Source organism: Eptesicus fuscus, chromosome 20 (assembly GCF_027574615.1).
Source record: "Eptesicus fuscus isolate TK198812 chromosome 20, DD_ASM_mEF_20220401, whole genome shotgun sequence".
Lineage (NCBI taxonomy): Eukaryota > Metazoa > Chordata > Mammalia > Chiroptera > Vespertilionidae > Eptesicus > Eptesicus fuscus.
In genome coordinates, this window is record NC_072492.1 from 43,108,622 (window position 1) to 43,121,618 (window position 12,997).

Below are 12,997 nucleotides of genomic sequence, written 5' to 3' on the forward strand. Positions count from 1 at the left end.
GGAGGAAGATAGAAGAAAATCCACATTTAAATACTGCAAAGCAAGCACCACAAACCCAAACAGGCTCCTCCCCTCTCCTCCCTCGCAGATCCACCCCCATCCTGCACTCGGCTGTTGATTTCTTTCCCCTTTGTTGACTCGGCCTTCGGCCCAGTGGGCCTGGCGTTTCCCAGCAGGCCCCGCGCTGGGAAAGGGTTTGCTGCTGCTCCGTCATCGTGCGGCCCGTAGCGATCCCGCGCTCGTGTGCAGGCCCGACTTGGTTCCAGCTCTCTGCTGCGAGAATTCACGCGAGGCCCCGGCCTCAGTCCCCGGACTAGGCCGCGACCCCGTGTGCCATGAAGCAGGAGGGCTCCGCGCGGCGCCGCGGCGCGGACAAGGCGAAGCCGCCGCCGGGCGGAGGGGAACAGGAACCGCCGGTACCCCCGACCCCCCAGGATGTGGAGATGAAAGAGGAGGCGACGGCGGGTAGCGGGTCAACGGGGGAGGCTGACGGGAAGACGGCGACGGCGACTGAGCACTCCCAGCGAGAGCTGGACACCATCACCTTGGAGGGTACGAAAGTCTGGGCCGGGGACGTGCCATGATCAGCTTCTCTTTGGGACCCCAGCGCAGCCTCCACCACCCCTGGTTCCTAAGGATCGCCCCCCCAAAAAAAAAAAATTTCCCGCCCCCACGACCCTGACACTCCCAACCCCATCCCCAATTACTCCGGGCTCAGGACTCTTCCCTCGCCACACACCTCCACCCCGCCCGGCATTGCATCCAGGACTGGGTCTCCCTGGGTGTGTAGACTCCTTCTCCTTAGTCCCCCCTCTAACTCACATTTACATCCCGATTCTGTCGCGCCCGATGTGTACGACTGATCCCTCTAGAAACCATTGTTTGTGTTTATGTGTGTAAAGGGGGTCAGGAAGACGCGGAATACTGGCCCTTGTTTTAAGCGTGTACAAAGGTTTCTGTTGTGTTAGCCACCTTAGCAAACTCCCCTAACAGAGCCCTTCCTACCTAGTATCTTGCTTCCTCCTTTCGGTAATTCAGGTGCCCAAACGATCCCATCTCTCTTTTCCTCTCCCTTCAAGCCCTCAATCCTACTCTGTTTCTTAAGGCTTTAAATACATGACACACTTTCAACTTTTTAGCTATCGTCTTTGAGTTCGTAACACTCTCCATCGGAGTTCCCTTCTCCTCCAAGTCCTCTTGTTCCTCCCAGTTCACGTTTCTCCTCCTCACTCTGAGCCTGTTGCTGTTTCCCCCGTTTCCGATCGAGTGGGACTGGACAGTTTCTTGGGTTTTCTCTCTAAAGTGCATGAGAAACTAGCGCAAACACACCGAAGTAAGCGCAGTTACGCTTCTGAGTGGTGTTTTGAGGGGGTGAGAGTGCTGACTGCATCAGCTCCCTACTCTTAAGTAGGTTGGGCAATGGGCTTAGCAGCTAATATCGATCTTTTTACCTAAAATAATGATAGCCAGTAGCAAAGGTGCTGCTCAGCATTACCTACTAAGTATGTACATGTTTGTTATAAATACTTCACTTTGTTACTATAAAGTAACTCGTGTTCATTGTAGAAATTATGGAAAATATGAGAAGTCTGAAGTGTAGCAGCGGGGAGAGGGGGGATCATGGTTAACATTTTTTCCTGTGAATTTTTAAGCTGCTCTCCTGTAATTCAGATCGAGTTATATGTATAGTTTGGAACAGGCATAGCTTAATACAGGTGGTCTGGTGTGCTTTTATTTAACATATCCGCAAACATAGCATTCAATGAAACATGTACTGACTACCTGATATAGTGGCTAAGAATACAAGTTCAAAAAGTAAGTTTCTTTCCCTGAGAGTAAGAGTATCTACTTGGTTGGGTTGTTGTGAAGACGAAGATGCTTAGAACTGCGCGTAGCGCATGATGAACACGTAGTAAACCCTCCGTACATATTAGCTGTTATCATTATGTCGTGTTATTAATGTGGCCCAGGCACCCTATGCTAAGTATACAAAGGTGATGAAGAAACGACTAGTTGATTGCATTTCCTTATTGGACATTTAAGTGTGTCCAGTTTCTTATTTTTATAAATAGTTATGCAGCATTCATCTTTTGCCCAAGTTTTTAACCTACCTTTCTAATTTTTTCTTCAGTTTAGAATCAATATGCCTGAGTCGAAAGGGTAAATGTTGCCAAAACCGGTTTGGCTCAATGGAGAGAGCGTCGGTCTGCGGACTGAAAGGTCCCAGGTTCGATTCCGGTCAGGGGCATGTACATTGGCTGCGGGCACATCCCTGGTAGGGGGTGTGCAGGAGGCAGCTGGTCGATGATTCTCTCTCATCGATGTTTCTAGCTCTCTATCCCTCTCCCTTCCTCTCTGTAAAAAATCAATAAAATATATTTAAAAAAAAAAAAAAAAAAAAAAAAAAAAGAAAGGGTAAATGTTGTTAAGGTTTTGGATTGGCATTGTCCAGAAAAACTGTATTGGTTTACATTATACCAGCAGAAATGTCCTGTTTGCCCCATAGTTATCTTAATCATTTATACAAGGTCTTTGTAGAATCGGAATATGCATCTTTGGTCACATTTGTTGCAGATATTTTTCTTTTATTGAAATCAAATTCATCAGTTTTGTGTGTGTGTGTGTGTGTGATTTCTCCCACTGTTTACATTTGGAAAGTCTTCTCTTATTTAGAGATCTGATAAATATCCATGAGTTTGTTTTGTTTCTCGTCTTTTTTTTTTCTTCGTATCTCTACCCCTTTCCCTACCGCAGCTTTATTTTTCTTTGGCACTTGGTGATGTCTTAAAATCCCTCTATGGCATCCATAAATATTGCTGAACCCTATTAGGGCAGAAGAGGTGATTGGCCACAAAGAGGCTCCCTAGAACTACTTGCCTGGAGTGGGGTGGGGGTAGGGAGGGATGAAAGAGTTGGAAGTAACATTTTTTTCTCTGGTCCTTCACAGACATCAAGGAGCATGTGAAACAGCTGGAGAAGGCCGTTTCCGGCAAGGAGCCTCGATACGTACTGAGGGCCCTGCGGATGCTGCCTTCCACGTCACGCCGCCTCAACCACTATGTTCTCTATAAGGCTGTGCATGGCTTCTTCACCTCAAACAATGCCACTCGAGACTTCTTGCTACCCTTTCTGGAAGAGGTGAGTGAGTCAGGCGCATCCTGAAGCTCTGTCTTGTCACCTGCTGCAGCAGAGAAATGAAGCAAAGCGGCCCATTTTAGTAGCCATTGCCCATGGCCAAGGGCACCATCCTTCTACCCTGTCGTGTCATCCTTCCGAGACAGGGACAGGAGCTGGGAATCAGGAACCTTCCCACCAAACTCATTTCCTACTGCCCCCAACACAGACCTCTCCTCCAATCGGATGGCATCTCCGTTGTCCTAGGACAGTGGTCGGCAAACCGCGGCTCGCGAGCCACATGCGGCTCTTTGGCCCCTTGAGTGTGGCTCTTCCACAAAATACCACGTGCAGGCACGCACATACAGTGCGATTGAAACTTCGTGGCCCATGCGCAAAAGTCGGTTTTCGGCCTGGGCGAGTCTATTTTGAAGAAGTGGTTCTAACGCCGAGCCTCACTCAAGGGGCCAAAGAGCCGCATGTGGCTCGCGAGCCACAGTTTGCCGACCACTGTCCTAGGAGAAGGTGCCCCCACCTCTTTGCCTCTGAGGTTCACTATGGGGGACGTGTGAAACGGGGGTCTAGAGCACAGGGTTTGGAGGTAGAGTTAAATTTGAATCCCAACTCTACCATCTGGTACCTGTGGGACTTGAGCAAGTAACCTAACCTCCTGTGTCTCATTTTCTTCGTTCGCTGAATGTGATGGACAGGTTTTGGGGGCAGTGGCAGGGGAGGAGTGTGCGTAAAGCGCTTAGCATGGTGCCTGGCACGGAGTGGATGCTGAGGAAGGTGGTCTGATGGTGGTAGTGGTCTCTCTGCCAGGAGAGGCCTCTCCTCTTCCTTTCTGGCTGTGAAATCGCCCTTATTACTCACGGCACACAATCCAGGTCCTGACCCTTCAGCCACCTCCATCTCCCTAAAACATCATTGACCTTCAGCCACCTAAAATCCTATAAACTTACAGTCTGTCCCATAGACGTGAAAGCTCAGAAAATTCCTTGAAGTGGAATGATCAAGAATCTATTGTCAGGGAAAGGGGAAAAGCCCCAGGCCACCTGGAATGTTTTTTAACCTTATATCCCTAAATTCACCCAACATGGTCACTTTTTGAGCTGTTCACATTACTCCAGTTTTGGTGACTAAATCTGAAAATAAGTACTGTGTATAAGTACATTTCCCCAAAATTTCTTATGTTCCCATACAAAAAAGGTGTTTTTTTGTCTCATTATTATTGATCTCATCTCTAAAATTCTATCACTTTATTAAACCCTGACTGATAGAATTTGTCGTAGTTCCAGGTGTAGTGGATTACTCTCCCACCAAGATTGTCGGCTCTGTGAGAGGCCCTACAGCATCCTTTCTGTCCCCGTTGCGTTCTATAAAATTGTTACACTCTCGTCACCTTCTTTTCTATTGTATGGCCAGCCTCCTTGACTCCCTTTAGAAAGAGACTGTCATCTTTCATTTTTTATCCCCGGCACCTAGGAAAATCTTGGCCTATATTAGGCATTCAATTGAATACATAGTGAGCGCTTAATACATTTCTGGTTGACTGATGTGACTGAGCTTTTCCACGGTAACGCCTGTCCTCTCCTAGCCCATGGACACAGAAGCTGATTTCCAGTTCCGTCCCCGGACAGGAAAAGCTGCCTCGGCGCCCCTCCTGCCCGAAGTGGAAGCCTACCTGCAGCTCCTCGTGGTCATCTTCCTAATGAACAGCAAGCGCTACAAGGAGGTACTGATTTCCCAGGGTGATCCACGTGGCTCAGGTGCTGCCAGGGGTTTGCGGGAGAGATCGCCTCTAATGAGAAAATGGAGATAGTCCCTGGGTTATCAACCATCCCCCAGCTCTCCCCCATGGGCATCACCTAACCCCGCAGTCAGGGAAGACCCCACAACTCCTGCAGTGGTCATTCTGTGTACCTGGCCATGACACAGTACCGGTCTAGTGGGTTCTTTGGGGGAAAGTAGGAGATTTGGAGACAGAAAGACCTGTGTTCAAATCCCAACTGTACCTTACACAAATGAACTTCCCTTAGTTGTATGTAAAGTGGGGAAAACAATGCCTAATTTACAAGATTGTTGTTGGTATTAAATAAAATAATATATTCAAAAATAATTAGCACAATCTGTACGTGGTAAGTCTTCACGCTTTTCTTAAATTTTTTATTTTTAATTATGTTTTTATTGATTTCAGAGAGAGGAAGGGAAAGGGGGAGAGAGATAGAAACATCATAAGATAAAAACATCAGTCGGCTGCCTCCTGCATGCCCCCCACTGGGAATGGAGCCTGCAACCTAGGTATGTCCCCTGACCGGGAATCAAACCAGCACCCTTTCCATGCACAGGATGGTGCTGCAACCAACTGAGCCACACTGGCTTGGTCAAGTAGCCTCTTATGGGCCTGAACAACTCCATTTTGGATATTATATTATATGTCACCACTTCCTCCACTTGGGACCAGCTTCTTTGTCAGTCATAACCACTGTCCCAAGAGCACATGCAAAAAATGACAGTTCCTGCCCACTGGTATGGCTCAGTGGGTTAGAGCCTCGTCCTATGCACCAGAAGGTCACGGATTTGATTCTGGTCAGGGCACGTGCCTGGGTTGCAGGTTCGATCCCTGGCCCTGGTCAGGGTGGGTGTGAGAGGCAAACCATTGATGTTTCTCTCTCTCTTCTCCTTTCTTCCTCCCTCCTTCCCACCCTCTCTGAAATCAATGGGGGGAATGATATCAATGAGGGGTAAATATCCTTAGGTGAGATTAAAAAAAAAAGAAAAGAAAAATTATAGGTCCCACTCCTCAATTCCCTGGGTTTTTTTCCTTTTCTTGCAACTGGTTGTTTTTTAGGTTTTTTTAGATGTAATTAATCTCCTTTAAAGAGTATAATGGGTGTACTCTTTTTGGTATATTCACAATATTGTGCAGCTATAATCACCAGCTCCAGAACAATTGAATCACCCCAAAAAGAAACACTGTACCCATTAGTAGTCATTCCCCTCACCCTACCCAGCCCCTGACAGGCACTGATCTGTCTCATGGATTTTCCGTAAGAGTGTCTGGCATCTTCCACTTAGCATAATGTTTTCTAGGTTTATCCATGTATTTGTACTCCATTTTTAAGGCTGAATAATCTGCATGGATATAGCACACTTGGTTTATCTATTCATCGGGTGGTGGACACGTGGGTTATTTCCACTTTTTGGTTATTAATAATGCTGCTATGAACATTGTGTGCAAGTTTTTATGTGAACAAATGTTTCCAGTTCTCTTGGATATATGCCTCGGAAGGAAATTGCTCGCTGGCTCTTATGATGGCTCCATGTTTAAGTTTTTGAAGAACTAATTCTCTTTCGGCTGCCTCTCCAGGCACAGAAGATCTCTGATGATCTGATGCAGAAGATCAGCACTCAGAACCGCCGGGCCCTGGACCTTTTGGCTGCAAAGTGTTACTATTACCACGCCCGGGTCTATGAGTTTCTGGACAAGCTGGATGTGGTGCGCAGGTACAGGTGGCCCAGGGTCTCAGGCTCGGCCCTTAGGTCGGAGATGTGGTCGGTCACTCCCACAGAGCCGTGACTTGCAGAGGGTGATAAGCTGGTAGACGTAAAGTGCCCAGCAGGAAATGGGGGCGGTGATTAACATGCCCTTACCATGCCCTGCCATAGGAGGGGTTAAGAGAGAGTGATATTAGATGAAGAAACAGAGATGACCACGGCTGGTTAAGAACTGTCCCCCCAGTCTCTTCCCTTCACCCCACATCAAGGGAGGGCTGATTGATAGCTAAAGAGTAGATGACAGGTTAGAAAACATTTCACTCCTCTGAAAACTGCAGTGGTGTCCTTCAGCGTGGCTCAGTGGTTGACCTATGAACCAGGAGGTTCTGGTTCGATTCCCAATCAGGGCACCTGCTGGGTTGCAGACTTGATCCCGGGGGGTGGGGCGGGGGGTGTGCAGGAGGCAGCCGATCAATGATTCTCATCATTGATGTTTCTATCTCTTTCTCCTCTCCCTCTCCCTCTCTGAAATCAATAAAACATATTAAAATCATAGCCCCATCCTCCCCACCTGCATTGCACTTACCCTGATTTCTCCATGCAGCATAATACACTTGTTCATCATGATCACTTTCTGTCTCCCCCACTAGAATGCAAACTCCGAGAGCAGAGTTCTGTCCTTTCTGTGGACCTAGAATAGTTCATTAAATATTCTGAGAATAATCAGAAAAGCAATTTGTATCACATTTTTAGGAATTGAGAAAGAATAGGGAGGTCAAATCAGTTTGAGGAGACCTTTGACATTTTTTTCTTTCCCTCTTGAAGCTTCTTACATGCTCGGCTCCGGACAGCCACCCTTCGGCATGACCCAGACGGGCAGGCCACCCTGCTGAACCTCCTGCTGCGGAACTACCTACACTACAGCTTGTACGACCAGGCTGAGAAGCTGGTGTCCAAGTCCGTGTTCCCTGAGCAGGCCAACAACAACGAGTGGGCGAGGTACCTCTACTACACAGGTGAGCCGGGGGGTCAACCCCCAAGCCAGGAGGTGTCTCAGGCTTACTTGGTGCAGATTTTCTAAAAATTGGGTGCAAAGAGACGCATTTGGCACTCTGGTTTGCAAGGGGGCTTGGATGGTGCCATTCTCTTGACCCACTCTTCTCTTCTCCACACCCAGGGCGGATCAAAGCCATCCAGTTGGAATACTCAGAGGCCCGGAGAACTATGACCAATGCCCTTCGCAAGGCCCCTCAGCACACAGCTGTCGGCTTCAAACAGACTGTGAGCAACAATTCTCATCCCTTTGCTACTTGCTCATCTGATGACATTTTAGTTCTGCTTCCCTATGTAGGGGGCCAGGGAAGGCTCCTTAGTCTTCATTATCCCAGAGGTGGCATCAGATGCCTGTGCACAACATTGTTCAGGGCACATTAAGCAGATGCCACCTGCACCTCTGGCAGTTTACGTTCAGAGTGTTCTTGGTAGAAAGGTAGAGAGTGTCCTGATTCCTAGGTCATTCCAGTCCTGGGCATGGATTGTTGGTAAAACTCAGGCTCTTACCTGGTCCCTTAGGTGCCCATTTGGGAGCAGTGTTGCCTGTGGCCAGGGGCCCCAGAAAACCTCCAGAAAGGTGGCTGATTCAGGTGGAGATAAGCCTTGCACTCCCCCCCCTCTCCCATCCACCCTTCCGAGAACCATCAGTCACCAAGGGTTGTTTGCTTTTTATTTTGTTTTATTTAAGTGCTGGCCTTGGTATTAAGACACTGTGAGGAATAAAAAAGAAGGATAAGAAATGGTATTTGCCCTGGAAGAGATACATAAAGAATTTGACTCAGAAAGGCTTGAGAGCCTAGTAGCCAGATTTGGACTCAGCTTTCCCAACTATAAGCCTTTGCTCCCACCTTAACACAATATCAGTGCCCTAGTGCCCTTGAAAGAGAACAGATTAAAAACACACAGTGAGCCCCAGCTGGTTTGGCTCAGTGGATAGAGCGTCGGCCTGCGACTGAAGAGTCCCAGGTTCGATTCCAGTCAAGGGCACATGCCTGGGTTGCAGGCTCGATCCCCAGTAGGGGGCCTGCAGGAGGCAGCTGATCAGTGATTCTCTTTCATCATTGATGTTTCAATCTATCCCTCTCCCTTCCTCTCTGAAATCAATAAAAATATATTTTTTTAAAAAACACACAATGATTAGGTCAGTGTGGCAGGAGAATTGGTTTGTTTTCTGTTCAGAAGTTCATAGAAAGGAAGGTTTGATTTTGGCCAAATAACTAAAGAGATCTTAAAGAAAAATGTTAAATTTTATCTGGTTTTTGAAAGATGGGAAGAATTTTCATAGAAAGGAATGGCTTTTCAGACACATACAGTACATGTGCAGAATGTGAGATTGCTTACAATATTGGATACACACTAAAGTTCTTTGTAAAAATCACTAAAAATAAATGATGAACATATAGGCTGCGTCCACGTACTGGGGATAGACGTTGAAATGTAAAGCAGTGTTTTCAAACCAGATTTCACTAGAGAAGAATAAGGTTTCCGTGTTTTCTTTGGTGGAGCCGGGTGGCAGGAAGGAGCAGAGAGAGCTGGAGTGAGGTCCGTGGACTGCTGGTGAGGGAGCAGGAAAGAGATGGTATGGTTGCTTGAGGGAAAGAAGCAGAGTTGGGAGAGCTTCCCAACTTGAGCAGAAAGGTCAAGGCCTTGGAAGAGACGGGAAGGAGTGGGGTAAAGAGCACAGTAGAGAAGCTAGCTGTAGGTGACCGTGGAGTCCACAGCAGAACACTCTGGAAGCTTGTTCATCCATAGTAGGAGCCACATGCTCTCCGGGGGTGCTCCTGCTCTCAGGGCTCAGCTCTGACCCCGGGATGCTTCACCAGCGTCCATTGCGGTCTTCGTCTGCTCAGGCCGCCTTCCCAAGGAGCACAGCCTGATGGCTTCCACAGCAGACACGTATTTCATCACAGTCTTAGAGGCCAGAATCCAAGGTCAGGGGTCAGCGGTTGGATTCCTCTGAGGGCCTTTCTTTTGCTTGTAGACGGCCATCTTCTTCCAGTGTCTTCGAATGGTCTCCCCTGTGCATGGCTGTATCTTAATCTCTTTTTATAAGGACACCAGTCCTAGTGGGTTGAGGCCCACTCATATGACCTCATTTTACCTTAATTACCTCTTCAAAGACTGTTTCCCAGTATAGTCCCATTCAAGGTACTGGGGGGTTAGAGCATCGCCACTTCAGAGCAGTGTGTGTGCCGACTGGCCGGATGGAATGACACGGGGTGAAGTGTGGTCAGAGGGTCCGATGTTCCCAGTACCTGACTCCACAGGCGGAGCCTGGATTCCCTGCCCAGCGCAGGTTCAGGGATGTGTCCTGTCTCCATGGGCCTAATCACAGTGCCATGTCCCCGTTTCCCAGGATGTCTGACTGAATTGAAGCCCCATTTCATTCTCTTCCACCTGGGGGACTCCCTGCCCACTGTGTTCCCGTGTCACACTCTGCCAGGTGCACAAGCTTCTGATTGTGGTGGAGCTGTTGCTGGGGGAGATCCCGGACCGGCTGCAGTTCCGTCAGCCATCTCTCAAGCGCTCACTCATGCCCTACTTCCTTCTGACCCAAGGTAAGGCCAGTGCCCCTCCCAGAGCTTCAGACCCCTGGCCTGCGGCCTCTGATGTGCGTGTCCTTTCATCCTCTGACCCACTCCTCTTCCTCCCTGCAGCTGTCAGGACAGGAAACCTAGCCAAGTTCAACCAGGTCCTGGATCAGTTTGGGGAGAAGTTTCAAGCAGATGGGACCTACACCCTAATCATCCGGCTACGGCACAACGTCATTAAGACAGGTGTGCATCAGGGTCGAGGGGCCGCCGGAGGAGCGGGACCCAGGGACGGGGACAACCCTGTGGGTGTCCATGGGCAGGGAAGGGCCTGTGCTCTGCCCACCCCACCACCCCTTCCTTCCCCAGGTGTGCGCATGATCAGCCTCTCCTACTCCCGAATCTCCCTGGCTGACATCGCCCAGAAGCTGCAGCTGGATAGCCCGGAGGACGCCGAGTTCATTGTTGCCAAGGTGGGGCTGGTCCAGGGGCCGCAGTTGTCACCTTCCGGCCTCATTTCAGGGGATGGGAGTGAGAGGAAGTAGGCCAAGGGGTGTGGGTAGAGCAGTGGCCCTCTTTTTAGGGGTGCCAGTCTTGCAGGAAGCGGCCAGAGAGTGTGTGTGTGAGTGAATGTATGAGAGTGTAAGGAAGACAGAGATGGGACAGGATGTTCTAGGACTGAGGATGGCCGGCTCTTTGGTGACCTTCCCTCCCTTTGGGGCCGCAGGCCATCCGGGACGGCGTCATTGAGGCCAGCATCAACCACGAGAAGGGCTACGTGCAGTCCAAGGAGATGATCGATATCTATTCCACCCGGGAGCCCCAGCTCGCCTTCCACCAGCGCATCTCCTTCTGCCTAGACATCCACAACATGTCTGTCAAGGTGAGCGCTCGGCTGCAGGCGCCAGCTGGCGGCAACACAGCACCCTTCACACGTGGGTTCCTCGGAGAAGATTGGTGTGGTTTGGGGCCCAGTTCCCAGCCCGTCTCGGTAAAGTCACTGTGAGGACAGGGGCCTCAGGGGACAGAGAACTTGGCTTATGGGGCTGTAGCACCTTCTATTGCTTTTAAGGGGTCTAGTCGCCGAGGAGGACAGATTCGCAGTTTAGGGTTCTAGATTTGGTTCCAAATTGGAGTCATTTGCTTTCTCTGAGGCTCTGTTTCTCCACCTGTGCAGCTGATAGTGAGATATTACCTGTCCTGCCTGCTTCACAGCGTTGCTGAGATTAAATGAAATCACCGTCTTAAGGCACTTAGTGAAGTCCAAGTTGTGTAAAAGGCAGGGCTGGTATCTAGTCCCACAAAGGCTGTTGAGCCCTTATCCTGTGTCAGGCACTGAGTTAGGCGCCTGTACTGTTGGCTTCTGTTTGTTCCTGGTCTCCTTCCCGCTGGAAGCCAGGGATATCACTTGCCTTGCTTATAGTTGGGCAAAAGCCATGCTCCACGACACACACTGTTACACACACACCCCCTTCTTTCCCTATGCCCCTTTCTTTTTTTTTCTTTTAATCCTCACCTGAGGATACATTTCCATTGATTTTTTAGAGAGAGTGGAAGGGAGGGGTTGTGGGGGGAGAGAAACTTCGATGTGAGAGAGACACATTAATGGGTTGCCTCCTGCACACTCCCTGACCAGGACCAGCACTCGAACCTGCAACCCAGGTACATGCCCTTGACCGGGAAGCAAACCCACTACCCTTCTGTGTACGGGCTGACACTCTAACCACTGAGCAACAGCGGCCAGGGCCCCTATCCCCTTTTCCTCCCCACTGAACTCAGGACAGACCTCTTCACACATTGCATCTTCTGTCCGCACTGCTTTTCCTTCATTCCCACAACCAGTCCATTCCTCCTCCCCCTCACTGCCGTCCCCCTGCCTGCCCAATCCAGAGGTTAGTCATGTATACCCCCAGAGTCTCCTAATTCTCTCTAGCATTACCACATGGTATTGCAGTAATTCATTCCATGCCTGGCTCCCCCGCTATACTAAACGGGAGACAGAATAGCCTGTCTTACTGTGTCTTGGTGCCTGGTGCACGGAAGGAGCACAATAAATGTGTGTTAAGTTAATGCCTCCACTTCATCTTGCTCTCCTCTCTTTACTCTGTTTCAGGCCATGAGGTTTCCTCCCAAATCATACAACAAGGACTTGGAGTCTGCAGAGGTAAGCTGCCTTCTGCTGTGGGGAAGACTGGGAGATAGAAGTCCCTGCAGAACGGAAGGGGGGTTTCTGGAAGGTCTGGGGCAGCTGTGAAGCTTGGGCAGTTCCTGGCCTGGGGTGTGTCTGGAGGAGTGAGAGAGGCCGCACAGCCCTCACGCCATTTCTTTGCCTAGGAACGGCGAGAGCGAGAGCAGCAAGATTTGGAGTTTGCCAAGGAAATGGCAGAAGATGATGACGACAGCTTCCCTTGAGCTGGGGGGCTGGGGAGGGGTGGGGTGAGTGGGGACTGGCTCTTTATCTTTTCCCCTTGGGGTCCCCTGCCCAGGGAACTGGCCCCTTTTCCCACACACAGCTCACAGACTGCGTATTGTGGGGCGGGGGGTAGGGGGATGTAGAGAGCCAGCCACCCCCACCTCGCCCCAGGGCCCCTCCCCAGCCCGTGACTTAGCACACGGAGGGCCAAGGGCGGGCAGGTGGCCTCCCCAGGGCAGGGTCCTGGCTAGTGGTGTGGGCATCGAGGTGGGAGGGAAAAGACCTGTGCTCTCCTCCAGGGAGTAGAGGACTTGAATTGGGACATGGGTTGGATTGTATGTTTTTGAAGCTTCAATTATGATTTTTAAACAATAAAAAATTCTCCAAA

General features: G+C 49.7%; 1 protein-coding gene across 1 annotated transcript; it reads left to right on the forward strand.

Annotated features, from left to right (window-relative positions):
* The first annotated feature begins 145 nt into the window (after positions 1 to 145).
* On the forward strand, positions 146 to 12,997 carry PSMD3 (proteasome 26S subunit, non-ATPase 3). Its single transcript, XM_008153827.3, has 12 exons — positions 146 to 552; positions 2,948 to 3,138; positions 4,712 to 4,849; positions 6,485 to 6,621; positions 7,438 to 7,628; positions 7,790 to 7,893; positions 10,109 to 10,223; positions 10,323 to 10,442; positions 10,566 to 10,669; positions 10,924 to 11,079; positions 12,310 to 12,360; positions 12,531 to 12,997. The coding sequence occupies exons 1-12, from the start codon at positions 336 to 338 to the stop codon at positions 12,606 to 12,608; spliced, it is 1,602 nt and encodes a 533-aa protein (XP_008152049.1). The 5' UTR covers positions 146 to 335; the 3' UTR covers positions 12,609 to 12,997.